This window comes from Thalia democratica, chromosome 8, assembly GCF_965202585.1.
Source record: "Thalia democratica chromosome 8, ktThaDemo2.hap1.1, whole genome shotgun sequence".
Taxonomy (NCBI): Eukaryota; Metazoa; Chordata; class Thaliacea; order Salpida; family Salpidae; genus Thalia; species Thalia democratica.
In genome coordinates this window covers 14,630,116-14,647,774 of record NC_139172.1, presented here as the reverse complement: position 1 = coordinate 14,647,774, position 17,659 = coordinate 14,630,116, and the positions used below count along the sequence as shown (strand labels likewise).

At 25.0% G+C, this 17,659-nt stretch overlaps 1 protein-coding gene across 1 annotated transcript; it reads right to left on the bottom strand.

Annotated features, from left to right (window-relative positions):
• Positions 1–382: 382 nt before the first annotated feature.
• LOC145842925 (lysocardiolipin acyltransferase 1-like) lies at positions 383–16,152 on the bottom strand. The gene is made up of 9 exons (XM_082950401.1): positions 16,111–16,152; positions 15,649–15,797; positions 15,457–15,585; positions 11,873–12,039; positions 5,845–6,033; positions 5,397–5,528; positions 3,817–3,948; positions 2,780–2,913; positions 383–745 (listed from the first exon to the last, which is right to left on the bottom strand). Exons 1-9 carry the CDS (start codon positions 16,150–16,152, stop codon positions 383–385), a joined length of 1,437 nt encoding a protein of 478 aa, XP_082806527.1.
• Positions 16,153–17,659: the final 1,507 nt, after the last annotated feature.

Here is a 17,659-nt window from a genome sequence, read left to right as displayed (position 1 = left end):
ATAACAAAGTTTTCTTATACAAAAATTTTAATTTAAGCCTTTTCAATTCTAATCAAATTTTTTTTTTTCGTTAAATAATTAAAGCAAAAAACTAATTAAGTAATTAATGCAAAAGATATGTAAAATTTAAGATTATACATCTAAAAATAAAACATTAAAAAAGCACAGAAAACATAAGTAGACTATAAAGTATAAAACTTGGTTAAATATTTTTAAGTTAAATCAAATGCAATCGATAAAAAACTCTTTTATTAAGTATACAAACAAAACAAGTATAGTTTATGTTTTATTGACATCGTTTAACACTTTAAAAACTTAATTAACTTTTGATTAAAACTTTTAAATACAAATGAAAATTCAGAGTAATATTTTAGTTGATAATTTAATTTTTCTTGTGATTTCGATTCCAAAGGTTGTAAGGTTTGAAAAATTCGTAAATACTTATTTCCAATTTGTCAACTCCTCCGAACAAGAAACCACATAGTAAATAAAAGGTGCTCACAATTGAGAAATAACATCTTCCAGATTTAAAACTTAAAATATATATCATTAGTGGCAGCGACAAAGTCCATAGTACTAAAGATATCCATTGTTCAAGTGTTCTTGGTTTTAAATTTGGAACTTTTTGAGCAGAAAACGATCTTTTTGAGGGAATTAGTTCACAGTAAAACTTTTTTAATCTCGCTTCTTTCTCCTTCCAAACAAGGTGAATCCACTTTACAAGTTCCTTTTCATCTTCGGGTATCTAAAAGTAAAGTAAGTAGAGTCATAACTACCTAAAGTTTTACACATTACTCTACTTATATACTTGTTTTATTGTTTAGTAGGGTTTGCTAGTTTAACGAAGTTCTTAAAAGGTCAAGTCGAGGGTAACTAATGATGGTAAAAGCTTTTCCATTAACAAAAAATCAAACTTTTTGACTTGTTTTTTGAACAATTAATTATTAAATCAATAAAATATTTAACCTATGCGTTTAATTTCATTAGTGTATACGTACAAATTCTTTGCATGTGTTTTGTACGTTTTTGAAGTTACATAAAATCTAATAAATTAGATAAATTAAATAAACTAAACATTTTTTGTTTTTAATGTAAACATGTTTACTAAAGACTTTCATTAAAAATAAAACACTGTATCGTGCGTATACTGTTTTATGTCTGTGCATTTATATTAAAACATTTTTTTCAAATTGAAGAAACGATGAAAAAAATCTAATTTATAATAAATAGGCGGTTTCTAAGAATACAATAACTAAATAGAACGATTTTTTTTTTCCTTTTCTTTGCTGGTTTTATATAAGTAACTTTCTCAAAAACACACATAATACATAATTATCAATCTTTATCTATTTCGAATTATTTCATTAAGTTTTTAACAAGTAGAAAATCAGTTTAATATAACTTTTCTAGTACAACATAACAACTATTAATGAAATTTTCTCGTACTTTTGACTTACTTATATATAATATTCACATTTAAATCAGTTTTAATTTATACAAAGTAGATTTAAAACTATTTAGAAAGATTTTTTTATCTAAATACATACTTCTTTAGTATTTTTATTTTGATTTAAAAGATGGTTTAACAACAGTTAATAAAAGTTTTTTTTAATATTTGGTTTTAATAAAGTTTAAGATTTATACTTTTGCAAAAAAAAAAATAAAAGCATTTTCCAATAATGTTTAAAAGGACAGCATGGAGGCAAGCATAATAAACATTAATAATTTTTTACTACCGATATTTACTAGTACACTCTATAGAATTAACATATCTAAAGAATAGTTATGTACACTTTGTACTATTTGAATATATTTTTGATCGACATCTACAAAGTTATTGATTTAAATCACTTTAAATTTTACAGATTTAACAGAGTTATAATATTTTAGTGACCTATTTTGATATTTGAAAATATTTAAGTAATAAAGTTTACTAACTATTATAGGAAGGTTTTTGAACGTATTTATATACCATTTGCAACTTAATATTAATAGATTATTCATTTCGTTTTTTATATTTTATCACACAAAGCTTTTCAAAACCATACGAGTTTCATTGTCAAGTGATAAATTTTAAATGAAACTTGAAAAAAAAATTATTAAGTGAACAGCTCAAAAAATGACTTTAAATTATGACGTATGAATAAATTCAAAAACACAAAAACTACAAAAATTAGAGATTTAGCAATTAAAAACTAAAGGTATGCTTATTAATAGATTGTTAATAATTTTGTTTTTCCATTTAATGCTATTTGCGTATTGAAATTATCTATAATTTAAATACGCAAGTAGCATTAAATGATGTTATTTTTTATATATATGAAATGATATAAAATGATAAAAAGGAAGTTATTATTTGAGCTGTTCACTTGACAAAAAAAAAATTCAAATTTCATTTAAAATTTATCACTTGAGAATGAAACTCGTATGGTTTTGAAAAGCTTTGTGTAATAAAACTTAAAAAACAAAATGAATAATCTATTAATATTAAGTTGCAAATGGAATATAAAAAATTTTACTTAATAACTAAGATTCCAGAAAATAGTGATTGAACCTTTATATACAATTTCAAATAATAATACCTTGTTTATCCATATGCTAAGTTAATAGTGGTAAAAACTATCCTGTTCATTTGAAACTTACTTTACAAAAATATTGCTTTACAAATAATTGTAAATTTATATTTTTCTTTATATGTTGAATGAAAATACCAATTATATAGCTTCATAAAACTTTATGTTATCATAGTATTTATAAGCGTTGTATAAATTAATTTTACCTCATTAATACTGTATTTTTTAAGATGAAAATGAACTTCTTTAGGGACTTCCCCTTTAATTAATTCTTTTTCTCCTTGAGCGATGTTGTACGGGTATCCTACCGTCACGTCATAAATTAAGTCTATTCCTCCAACTGTTTTAAAAGTTTTATTTTCAGTACTAAATTTACGTTTTGAATGTTTTTAAATTCGTTAAGTTTTATAACATTTTTTCTTACAATTCACAACTAAATCTAAACATATAGCTTAACTTCATTAAATTACATAATAACTTTAAATTTACTTTTTAAATTTAAAATTAAAATACTAAACTTTTTTATAAGAAGTGAAAACAAAATACATATAAAAAAGTTTTGATATCATTGTTTTAGTTTTGGACCATAGAAATTACCACAAATAAAATGAACAACATTTGTTAGATTCTTAATTGATTATCTGAAGTTGATTACGAATTGCCCTTAGTTGAAAAGTGAATTTATAGTGTATCAATAAAAAAAAATGTTCAAATTTAGAATCTATCAAATAATTTTTTATTTATGAATACATTATATAATAAAAACGATAGATTCGTTTTTATAAAAGCACAATTTCTTAAATTAAAAAAATATTTGTTTTACATGAAACAAAATTGATATAAAAAACACAAACAATAGACTTGAATCAAAATATATTATAAACTTAAGTCATCACTAAAGTAGTTAATTACTTACTCTTTACACTTAATATAGTCTGAACAAATTACGGTCAAAAGTAGCAGAAACTTAACTCATTAAATTATGAGTCTAAGAACTTTTAAGCCTTGAAATTAACTCGTAGTACTAATTTGCTTGCAATTTGAACAGCTTATTTCAGGTTTCTACTACATTAATAATGAAAAAGATTTTGTAAATGTAGATTAGTATAATAATTAAAACTAGTAAACGTACAATGCACATTTTAACAATTATTAATTCTAATTGTGTGCCAGTTTAATAACATATGAGTATAATACTTCTTTTTTAGTTGTTTTTTCAACTTTTAATTTTATAAAATCTTACTTTTTCGCAGTGTTTTTACAAAAAAACAAAATCCGGTAACTCTCGGCTGCAATACATATTCAAATTGCGGTAAGTTGTTCTTTTTAGCAAACTTTTGACTTTTAGCTTTGGTTTCTTCAGTTAAGTCAGTTCCTAAGGATATTCTTACTTAATTAATATAAAGTCAACATAAATTGATATAGACAGACGAGTTGAAAACATACTTACCATTATGACAATGATAGAAAATTATAGCAGAAACTTCATATTGAACAACATCAATAAATATATCATAATCGTATTAAAAATGTTTTAATAATTTATTTTTACTAAATTTTCTATAAAAAGTTGAGGCACAAGATATTCATACACTACTTTTTTAGATCCAATTTAAAATGTATTTCGACTAACCCTTATCAATTACAGTTGTTGATAACTAAATAGTAATTTAGATGCTATTTTTGGTTCTCTTAGTTCTGCTGCACATATTATAAACAAGAGAATTAATAACAAAATCACTAAATTTTATAAACCAACTATACAAGAAGAAAATAAATGTCCTGTTTATTTGAGATTACCATATTTAGGCAAAGAAACAAAAGACCTTGAAAAAATGTGAGAAGCACTGTTTTGTAAACTTTTAGAGCAATTTAACTAAGAATTTTTCATGTCACAAAAAAACAAATGTTATTTATAAAGATGTCACATCAAATGAAGAAAAAGCAATATTACTTATAAAAGTGAAACTGTTTATATCGGACATGCATCACAACGATTCTACTTAAGAAAAGGCCGACACATACCTTTAAAGCACTTTGAAAATGGGTTGATACTGAACTGAATAATTCACCAACAAACCACATGTTATCGCAGAACATTTATTGAATAACTTTGAGTGAACTAGAAATTATAATGATAATCATTTTTTATTTTGTTTATGAAAAGCACGTAATTTGTATAACTAAAGTGTTTCAAAGTCATCATTTACAAGAAAGTTTAGGCCTAAATTATGTAAACAACAGTTTGTTTATGAATCTAATCTTTACAAGTAATTTTTAAAAAATGTAACGTATGTTTAACTAAAATCGTTAAATATTGTAACTGGTTGTAATTTTTATCATGTTTAATGACTATTAATTGTTGTATGCGTACTTATGACTAAACTGTAAATGTATGCTTGCTCACAATTTATTTTTATTAGTTGCTGACAACTGTAATTTATAACAGTTACCAGAAAAATTTTTACATTGTACCTCAATAAATAATTTATGAACGTCTTGTGTCTCAAATTGGAAGCTATAACATTTAATATTTTGAATTCCTAATAAGTTCCTAAAAAGTCAACATAAGCAGAAACTAAATAATATTTTTTTATAATACTTCACAAAACTTCTTATGTTTTCAATGAAAACTTTCATTCATTTCATTTGATTTTTTTGCTTTTTTTAACATAAATTTCAAGTTTCCATAACTTTTGGAGCATTTTGACATTTTTGTTAATTTTTAGCAACTATGACTTCAAGTAATAAAACAAGCTTAAATAAACTAATAGTTTATATAAAGTATGTATTATCTAAGTAGAATATTAAAATTTATTACACCTTCTGGAAAAAGCAAAATGTTTGGAACTGAATTTAGATCAATTTGGTATTTTAGTATTCTTTTGATATGACTTTTGTCTTTTTCCCAATTTCTATCAAGAAATATGTAACTGTCCGCTTGCATAGCCCAACCTTCAATAAAACACAACATTAATCGAAATTTAAAGTAAACTAATATATATATATAACATGAAAATTGCTTTAATATAATATAATACTGAACTTTTTAATTTTAGGCCTACATCAATAACTTCTGTTGTTAAGTAACTGTTTTCATTTTTTAATTTTAGTGTTTGATCCTAAAAACTTTTAAAACGCTTTTAGTCTAGCGAAAGTAAAAAAAATTAAACATTAAGTAAATTTAAATAAACTATAATTAACGGAAATTAGTTTAAATATTTATAACTAAATGCATATATAATAAAAGATTAACTATAAGTACAATCACCTATTCCTGGAAACCATTTAAGAATTGCTTTGAGTGAAATTTTGTGCCTGCTCAAAATGTTTGAATGAAAAACGAAGCTAAAGAAAAAGTACCAGTCGTATCTGGTGCGATGGTTTAAAATGAAAAGTACTTTTTTGTTGGTTTCGACAGAATTTCCGGTGTAAACCATTTTGATGCCAAAAACCTTTTCTAAAAAACTGTTTTTTTAATACTTTGTTTTTAAGGCTTGTATTCTATAAAATACCTCTGAAATCGTATATAACATCTGCTTTGTAATTATTTTGTTCTCTTTATCTTTTAGTACAAAAAATCAAAACTATTAACAAAATATTTTTAGTTATTTATTTAGAACTTAGTTATAAATATCTGTAATTAAAATTGAAGTTAAAGATTTGGTAAAAGAATTTATTAACTAAAATAGTTGTGAAACAATTAACTTAAGATTAATCTGACTAAACTAAACTTAGTCTCATTGTAAATATACTAAACGAATATAAAGAAATAGGTTGCTACTAGTTGGTCTTGAAAATAATTATCTATTTTTAGTTTTTATTTCATCAGTTTTATGATACCTGAAACAATATAAAACAACTATTCTAAAATTTTAAAAATAAACTAAAAGAATATTTTTTAAAAATAAAAATAGATATCTACTGGATTCGGCTGTACCCTAATTAATATACGGATCTAATTAATTGGATATACCATGAGTCCATTTTCTTGTAAAAACAAACGGCTACAATTTCAAGTTTTCAATTTAAACAATAATTACACCAAATTTATTAAGAAAAATCGACTGAAAATACATAACGTTTGAAAACGTAGATTACTTATAATGTAAGTATATTTAAGTCATTTTGATTGTTACAAATTGCTTTTGTCTTTTACTAATCTTTTGATTACTTTATGATTACTTGGTTACTAAATAAATTTGAAAAATATTATCTCTTGTTAGCTTTGTACTATACCGATGAGAATTGCTTTGGATATATTAAGTTTTATGTAATTTGTCTTGTGTATCTTATTGTATAGTTAATGCTTAGTTATGTTCCAATGTTTAAAAATACATCAAACACTAATAAATCTACGGTATTAGATACTTTTACAAAAAGTAAATAACCTATATTCTTAAAGTATACAAATGTTTATAAATATTTCCTAATTGCTATAGAAGTCACAATAACGTAAATATTTAACTTGTACCTCATACACGCATTTTTCCAAATTAAATCAATAAAAACATGATGATTGATTAGCTCCCTATTTTAATGACACACCAATATTTTTATAAGTTTTTTTTTGAATAAATTAATTTACTTATATATTGATTAATATTTAATAGCGGTGATCAGCGGTCTTTTAAAAATTAAGGGTCAAATTTATATAAAATGTCTTTTGCAGGCCAGATTTGTTAAAAAAAAGTCCCTGCAGGTCATGCAATTTTTATAAACTCTATTAAAAAGTTCAATGCTAAAATTTAAAGATAATAACTGTAAAATAAATATTATTTTCTATTTGAAATAAATTTGAAACAATATTTGTAAAAAAAAATGTAAAAAGCCCGACTTTATTATTTTCACAAGTTGTTTGAAACTAAAAGCATCTACTAGGCGTACCGTAATTTGCCGAACCCTGTTCTAAAACAAAGTAGACTCAAAATTTGTAAATCCGAAACTACTTCTCTAAATTTTTTAAATATTAGTTTGAATTTGATAATAAGTTACAACAAAACAATATTCGCAGTGCAATTTAGCATTAATTATTTGTAAAACTTTAAATATCGTAATCCGTATTTTGATTTTAAAAATATCAAGTTCCTAATTGGTGACTGTAGTAATTAATTACATACAAATTACTTTTACTGTCGACTTTTTGACCGCATGTGCTTTTATAATCCTTTATAAATATTTTTTAATAATGACTTTTTTTTTCAATTACCCTACTATGAAAATTAAATATGTACTTTGTTAGGCTAAGGTTTTTCAAACTCATTCACCATTTCAGGTTAAAAAATAGACTAACTTAATATAGGTTTATTGTTTTTCAAATGTAACTATATTTTGTACAGTTATATAAAAACAATAATTATTGTAATATCATAATCAAATAAACTACTTTAATACATAGGCCAATTGTAAAGCAGTTGTAATTATTTTAAAATTCACCTATAAAGTACAAAAACAAATTGTTACAAAGTTACAAAATGCCCATACTTAAAGTAAATTTTGAGTAGAAAACAAACATATTTTAATTTTAATAAGTTTCTGTGCTCAGAAAAATTGTTTTTCAGCACACTATTATTGATATAAGATTGCTGAGTTAGCTTGTAAAGATAGCCAAAATGAGTGGAAATGTTTTCAGCAAAAAAAAAAGTATTTTAGATCACGCAAAAATAATAGAACATTTAAAGACCACTAAAACAATTTACTTACCATGTTTAAGTTAAATTTTTGCTAAAGAGATTATGACAAAAAAAAATACGAACACAAAATAAAAAAAGTTTATAACAAAATTTTAAAATAGTTATTATACTTACAATTTTAAATTTCTAACTAAAAAATTGTAACGTTTTAGAACTTTTACTTCGACAAAATTTACATTTTTGTTTTATCAACTTTACATAGTTAAGTATACATACTATCAACAAGAGAACAAATATATGCTTGCACACTCTAGCTAGATCAACAAAACTCTATTAACTATATATATATATATATTAAAGGTTTTATACAAAGTTCTGATCGATAGTGCTCGACAAATAAAATTGGAGCTTAATTTTATTTAATTATATAAAAAACTATAATTTAAACAGCTGTTTCACACATTGAAATGTAAAATTTCATGTGATCGTCAGTAAGTTACAGTTTATTATAATAGTGAACAGAAATTTCGATTTTAGAATTTTTATAATAATTGTGACGTAGTAATGGTACAGTTTATTGTACGATTAGCTGAATTTGAAATACGCTGTGAATGTTATTTTATGCTTTTTAGGAAAGCTGAAAAGGTTATTTTGGGAAAAATGTTTTAAGCTATTAGGAAAAATTTTTAGACTGTTGGGAAAAATTTTATAAAATGCTATAAAATACTCGTGTTTGCCGCTTCGATTTTATTTTGTTTTAATATTTAGTTGGTTTTAATTTTATTAAAAAAGTATTTTTGATAGTGGATGCATATGTTTTGTCTTTCGCTTTTCTTGTTTAGTGTTACGTTCTTATCTGATTTTTCGATTTCTATTTTTTCTAAGTTGCAAAGTTTGCAGCCGAATTTAGTATTGAATTTTAATTTTGTCCTGTTTAATATTTCCCATTTAATTTTGTAGTCTGTATTGTTATTTTTTAAGTTCCATATGTAATTCGCTAGTTCTGTTGTGTGTCTTTTGTTAATATTGTTGAATGATGATTTGTGATTTCTGTATCTTTGTTTAAAGGTATTTCCTGTCGATCCTATATACTGCTTTGTTGTTTTATTTGATGTTACTGTTGCTTTATAAATTATATTTGACACTAGGCATTCTTTATTTAAAGGGCAAGGTTCTTTACGGCAATTACAAAGTTTATCTTTTATGGTGCTTTTATCGTCTATATTGTTTTTGTTTAATATTTTGTTGTTGTGGGCTATTATTTTACTTCTGAAATTATTTGTGCAACTGTAAGATATTTTGATTGTGTTTCGGTTGAATATTTTATGGAATGGGTGATTTTCGTCAAATGATGTAGTAATCAGGTTTAAGAATTGTTTGCCTATTTTGGAACTTATATTTAGACTGAATGGTGGGTTGAAATATATTATGTCTCTTTTTCTTTGTTTTTTATTTCTTTCTGGTAAAGTGGTCTTATCGTATTTTAAGGTGTTTTTATAATTGGCCGAATTTAATGCTTTTTGGTATTCATTTTTTACATTGTTGAAGGATTCTTCGTTATTAGATAGTTTTATTAGTCTTCTGTTTATTGTTTCGGGTAGTTGTTTTAGTATTTGTCGGGGGTGGTTGGAGTTGTAGTTTACGTATAAAATTGGTGAGTTTGGTTTGTTGTATGGTTGGTAACTTGAGTTTGATATGTTGAAGGATACATCTAAGAAGTCTGTTTGGAATAATCCGGATTCTATTGTTATTTTAAAGCCGTTTTGTTTGAATAGTTTAATTAAATATTTAGCGGTGTTTTCAGCTGATCTCGGTGATTTGCTTCTTATTATCCCTAGCCCGTCATCTCTATATAGTCCGAATTCATTATCTATAAAAATCTTACTTTTTTTGATTTCATTTAGTAAAAATAACCCTATTAAATCGCAGATTTCTGCCCCGTTAAATGATCCCATACTTACATTACATAATTGGTCTGAATTTGTTTTTTCCCAGGTTTGGTTTTTATGAGTTAAAATTTCTTTACAAGAGTGTATAATTAAATTCATTTCTTTGTTTGTTATTTGGTAAAATTTTTCTGCGAATTCTAATGCTTTAATTAAATTATTTTTGGTTATACTAGGGTAAAATTTGGTGATATCGAATTTTATGAATCTGTAGTTTTTGTTAAATTTAGAATTTTTGAACCAGGTGATAACTTCGTCTGTATTTTTCCATTGGTTTAATTTAGATTGTTTTCGTATTATACAATTAATTTTATCTATTAAGTTTTTTGAGTATTTGGTGAAAGGTGATTTACTTGGGTTTATGAGTCTGTATTCAATTTTATTCGGGAAGTTTTCTTTGTGGTCTTTGATTGTAAAGAATGCTTGTTTTTCTTCTAGTTTTGGTATTTTGCCTTCTACGTTGTGTGTTTTTATTAGGTTATAGGTCTCATAATTTATTTTATTTACTGTGTTTTTGTTTGATATTTTATATTCGGCACATATTTTTTCGTTTAATATTTTTTCGTAAATACATTTGTCTACTTTATATAGGTTATTTGATTTGTCAGCAAACACGAATAGTTTATTTGATGATTCTATTTTCTTTAAATCGTATTTTAACTCAGTTTGGAATTTATTATAATGTTTTTTAAATTTAATGTTACTTATAATTTTGTACAGCGCATTTTCAAGTTCAACTAACCGTTTATCTTGTGGTGCTGATCTTCTTGTAGGGAAGGTTCTTTTGGTTTGTTTTGCTGCTCCTCTTTCTCGGTCTTGTTGGAAGAAGAACGCTTTCCATCTCATTCTTTCTATCAGTTGGTAAACTTTTTGGTACATTAAAACTATGTATTCTGATTTCTTTGTTGTTGGTATGTTCTTAAGAGAGTAGTTGAATTTTACTTTTTCAAAATTTTCTGTATTGTCGACCATTTCTTATGGTTTAGAGGCTTTTTCTTTCAGAATGAAAGGAGCAAATATTAAAGGTTTTATACAAAGTTCTGATCGATAGTGCTCGACAAATAAAATTGGAGCTTAATATATATATATATATACCTTGTGAAAGATTAAAACTTTTAAATATCGAATTCTAACTTTAATGTTTTTTTTTACTTTATAAAACTTTACTCTTTTTAAAATAAACGTTATTATAAACAGTTTTAAACATTGATAATATAAAAATACTAACATCTATATAAAAAATTTAACTAAAGTATAACAAGCGACAATAAGTTAGTACCATTTATTTTATCTTTTCTATTCTAAATTAAGTGATCGTTATTATATGTTTAGATTTTCGAAAACTAAAAGAAGATCTCAACTTCTAGAGGAAAATTTAATTAATTAAGTTATCCTTATAGTAATTTATTTCGGCGTCGAAGTAAACGTCAAAAATAAAATCAAGACAAAAAATTAATTTTATATAAAATGATTAAGAGTTTTTTTTGATAAACCTTAAAATTAGTCTGAGTTTCTTAAGAAATAGAAAAACTAGCTTGAGTAACCCTGATACAAAAAGGGACGTCTACTTTATAAATCCACTTAAATATGCTTTTACCAGCACTAGTTAGATAAATTAATATGATTTTATCTTAAGTTTATTATTAACTTTATTAATTTATTTTAAAGTTTATTAAAACATTTTTTGCTTTACTTTTCCTAATTATTAGTTAAAACAAACCATTTATGGCAACAATAACTGGATGCCAGACCGATGCAATAAACTCCATTGTTCTCCTATACAGTTTAGGCCATATAAAAACTAAAGGTAAGAACGGGCCATAACAGAAAACTGCTCCAACAAGTCCTGATAAAACCACCAAACTGCATGTCAGTATACCGAGAACTCTTTTGTGAATTGTAGTTATTAAATGCATAAGTAAAAATAGCACAAAACTGCTGTATCATTCAATAATAATATTTTTTGTACTTACATGGATTTATCTATATTTAAATTATCATAAAGTTATTACGCTTATCTAGTTTTATTTAAATACTAAAGTAATAGTAAAATTAAAAAGTAAGTTTTATTACAAAAAGCGACGCTTTGAATTTTTGATCATTTACAAATGTCAAATTTTAAACAACATGTTTTTATGTTTGATTTTTTTTCAAAATCTGTGCAGCATAAAGTAAGCCAATAGACTTAAGAAGATTTTTACACTTAAAGTTTTATTATAGAAAAGTTTTTTTTATTTTACTGTTTAATTATTGAAAATATTAATTTTTACTAGCTTAGTTCTACTGACAGAGATAACACTTAATGAACTATAAAAGCTATGAAATCTTTCAAAGCTACTTAAATATAGACGATAAATTGCTATAAACAAAAAGTATCTAAATAAACAAAGCTTAAGATAAATAAATTCAAACATAAGTCACTCATTTTAAAAAGGTTTATTTATTATATTCGTTTAACGCATCCTCAGAATAATCTTGCTGAGGATGCGCTCAACGAAATTAATTAATAAACTTTTTTGAAATGAGTGACTTATGTTTAATTTTTTAGTCAAAACTAGTACCAAAACCAAACTATTCAAATAAATTTAGTGTAACACAAACATTCAAACTTAAAACAGTAATAGTGTTCAAATATACTGTAAGGTTTTGTTTAAATCCATGAGCAAAATTTAGATCAACTTTTGTGATTATGACGTTTTTATTCAGCTGTATAAATTCAAATTAACTGATATTTGTTGATTCTAATTATAAGTGCTTCTTTAAATTAGTTCATATAAACTTTTTACAGTTAGTTTACTTTTATAAGTTTACTAATTAAAGTTTTGAAAGAATAAACTATATTAATTCTCCTATAGAATTAGAGGTCTCAATATTTTTCTTTTAAATCTAAACATATAGTAGAATTTTTACATTAAAGTTAAAAACATACAGCTTCAAGTAACACATTCTAATTATACATTATAACCATTCTAATAAGTAAAAAAATAAGTTTATAGTTATTTGCATTATAAGCATACACAACACTCGTATTGATGTAGTTATATTTATTAAATATTGATGTATACTTAACATTTTTATGTATTCAACTAACAGTTTGCCATTGTATCAAACTAGTTCTAATCTAAACTTAAAAATAACTGTTTTAAAAGTTTCGATCATGCAGGTGTCGTTCAATTAATCGCTGTTAGGTGAAAAAAAGTAAAAACAGTAAATTTAAAACTGAAACTGATTAAAATGTTAACTGTAAGATTTTCCATTTAAATCAAAGAGTTTTTTTTGTTAAGTCTAATTAAGTAAGTTTTTTTTACTACTCACAGCTCTTCTTAAGAGTAAAACGAATAAATACTTTAATAAAGTTTAATTTTACCTAAGTTAAAAAGTTACTTTTTTTAAAGGTAGAAAAATAAGGTAGATGTTTAAGTAAAAAGTTTAAGTAAGAAGTTTAAAAAATTAGAAAAGTTTTATTTACATTAATTCTACTTTTTGTCTAATATATTTTTTTCTTAATATTATAACAGTATATAGTAATTGAATAATGACAGGTGAGTGAACTTACTTTATCAGAAGCATTTATTTCTATATACCTTTAATTTTTTTTTCTTTAGTTTATAGTTAACAAAGTAGACATTTATGTCTTAGTTTTTTAAATAAAGAGTTATATACTGTAAGTAGTATTTAAAAAAGTATTTTCTTGATTTTCATAGCTTTGTTGAAGTGTTTTAACCCATTAACACACAGAAACATGTGTTAGGGTAATAAATACTAGTAGTAAGTACTGTTTAATTTGTTATTATTATACATTCCAGTGAACTTGTTTTGCTCGGATCTTTGTTAAAAAACGCTTAAATTTATATTTTTAAACAGTTATTTTAAATATATCTTTTTTAGTTTTATACTTCACAATAACACAAAGTAATTTCGCTTTTTTTTAGGTGTATTTGTTTAGAAACTAATTTTACTTATAGGTTTTCTAACTAGTTAAGACTATATCCCGTTATTTTTTTTAATAGTCTTAGGATAACAAAAAATAGAAGTAAATTAAAAGTTATAAGAAGTACCAAGTGAAAAAACTAAAATAAATCTATAAAGTATGAATAATTAAAATTTTCATAACTTACAATTTGTCTTGTATTTCTACTTGCTTCACATCACACTGGTATTTTACAATAGTTTTTTAGTACGATTAAAACTTTAACATAGAAAAACTTACTTATCTTCTGTAAAAAATAATTAACTTTTACGAAAAAAACAAAAGCATTGTTCTATGTACCCATTTTTTAATCTTGATGATTGAAATATAAATACATACATGATTTATCAAGTAAAAACTACTTTACAAGACCTTATGAGTTAGTTTAAAAAAAAGAACTTTAGAAATGAAAAAGCTATTTCTACATGTCTAACATAAGTATTGAACCATATTTTTAGATGTGTGCAAAAATGTTAAATGACTGGGTTTAAAACTTATTCTGTTGTAAATAAATTATCTAAGAGACTGATGTTTTAAGAAATACTTAAACTAAAATGAGAATTACCTACTTAAAATTCGAATCAAAAAACACTTAAATAAACTTAAATAAGAATTTTACAATATACTATGAAAATAATAATTTTGTATTACCGGGACTACATAATAATGCTAGAACTGTCTTTTTGAAGAAGGTTTGATAAGTATGTTATACTTGAATAACTATACAATGGCATAAAACATTGCATCAGACGTTTGTAATTTTCTCTTGCCCTAAATTTTCTCCCGATCTAAACACTATTTTAGTTGTATCAGAAAAAGTTTCTTGCTGATTGACTCTACATACTTGACATTTAAAAATATGAAAATAAATGTTAAACAAGTATTTTAATCTTTTCAGTAACAGTTTAACTAATAACTTATCAATTAATAATCACAAACTTTTAATACACTTTTTTTAAGTCTAAAAATGCTAAAATTTACTATATAAAAATAATTAAAAACAAAAAAAATGTTTCAAGTTCTTCCTTAATTTTTGTCAGAAATTTCGGACATTTTTTTCCGATATTTTCTCAAACTCCAAGTTTTTCCAGGTTTTTTTACCCAAATTATCAAACTCGAAATTTCTGGCAAACCTAATATTAATAAGAACTTCTTGGTATACGTCCATACAAGTCCTGGACAAGACGTTATAAGGTATCCGTGGTGTGCGACTCGATAACCGAAAGATTCTTTGTGCACCAGGTCCTAGAAACAAATACCTTGAGCGTCTTTTTTTGTCTACCAATAAACTATAATAAAAACATCTTAACGTATCAAAGTCAAAAACACCTGACCTCTTAATGGATTTTTCCTGTTCTTTAAACAATTTCGCATCAGTCACACTTTTTGGACCTTTTAGTTGACTTTTCCTTGCTGTATGGCCGACATTAATGCTTTCTGGTATTTTAGATGCTGTCAGAGTGCTTTCTGGGTTACATTATCGCTTTTTTGTTAATTTTCGAATGCCAAGCATCTGTTTTTTTTACTTTTTAACGAAGTAAAAGTCCAAGTTATCGTTGCCACTTTCCAATCCGGTTTCCACACTTGTGTTTTCTTCATCCAACCAAACTTTGTTCAAGATTAAGATTACGGACAAGATGCTTTCTGTAACTGAATTAATGGCGTGTGATTTTTTCTACCATTTTTGCCTTTGTAGAATTTTTTTGCTTCAATTTTTATGATCCAATATCTCTCATTTTTGAAGGATTTACTGATTTAATTTGAAGTTTTTTCTTAGCTTTATCAAAATTTTATGTATAATCTACAAAGCAGAAGTGCGTTTGTCTCATCAACAATTTTTGTCAGGTTGATAAACTTTGTTGTGGGACTATATTCAACATTGTTTACAGGTAGCGAACTCAATAAGTTTCTCTTTTCACTGCTTCAAATAATTTTGTTCAACATATAAGCTATTTTACTACTTTGTTTTTTATGGTATTTCTTAACACCTTGTATGAGGAAACTGAGGCTGCAATAGCAGGTTGTGTCATTGCATCATGTGCCTTATCTTAAACTTCGGTGAAATCTATACTTCCGTACCCTAGCACTTTCTTACTTGTATCCTATCTACTAAACAAGTCATCTATCTTGAAGAATTTTGTCTGTAAATTCTACCTGCTTATTACGGTCATCTTTTGGGAAAATTCAGGGGTTTTTACACTGACTTTTTTCTTCAGATGGGCAGCATGTTATCTTGTATGCTCAGTCAAATCCTGTCTTTTAATAAGAAAGTCTGAATGTCGGACAACAACTAAAACAGAAATTATTTCAAGCTGCATGATCTCTTGGACACTTAAATTCACTACGTTTGCATGTCCCTTTAAAATAGCATTGCCTAACCTTAATCACATCACTGGTAGTATTGACGACGTTTTTCTGCTTCTGACACCTCTGTGCTGTCTTTCAACGTTGTTTACTTTTGCAGAAACGTGTTACTTACTTCTACATTACAGTCCCTCCCTATTCGAGGCCGGTCTGTCTTTAGAGCTTTTAGATTGTAATAACTTGTGTATAAATAGAAAAGAAGCATTTAAATCTGGTGTCTCATATGTATAATTTTTCAGTGGCAGTAAATCACAGGCATCTTTTACTTGATTTATCATAAATAAATATATTTCTTGTATATAAAGTTTATCAACAAATTAGTTATAAAAATGATGAATCTAAAAAAAATCAACAATTAACACAAATCTTGATTTATACTCATAAAACCAAGATTTTTTAACTAGACAGTCTATTGAACGAAACATTTTGTTGAAAAAACTCTCTTGTGGAAAATAAACCAATAGCAACGATAAAACCAAAACGGATTTTAGTAAGTTGAACACATTTGTGCACTTTTTCTAAAGCTTCAGAATCACTGACCTTTAGTATAAAAATTAACATTGTTTGTGTTCAAGTAAAGAAAGAGTATTTTGTCACTTGAAATGTATCATTTTAAATGGTTACTATGTACTGCACATAGTTTCGTTTTATAACATTCGTCTGTTTACAATAAACACTTTTATGGTTTTAGATATCAATGCATTGCAATGTCTTGTAAAGGTCAAGTCACTCAATAAAACTTTTTTTAAGTACTTATCCCTTTTATGTTTTAAAAAATATAAGCATTAATAATAAAATTAACTTGCTTACTGATAATATATACATAAATCACTTAGCTTGATCAAGGGAGTTGGCACAAATTAAAAATTTCCAAATTTTTTGTATTGAAATATAGTAATTTTAGTAGCTTAAGTATAATAATTTTGACTCTGTTAAATTACTAAACTTAAAATATAGTTAATAAAAGTGAAACATATTTTTATATGTAGTAAAATTAAATACGCACAAAAAAAACCGTTTCAGAAAGTTTTAGTAAAAAGCTTGTTTGCGCGATGCAGTAAACAGTTTGAAAGTATACATTACATATTTAACACATTACAAATTAGTATTTTTTATAATAAGAATTCAAAAATACAACTAAATCATGACATATTATTGTTAACTGAGTTTAGC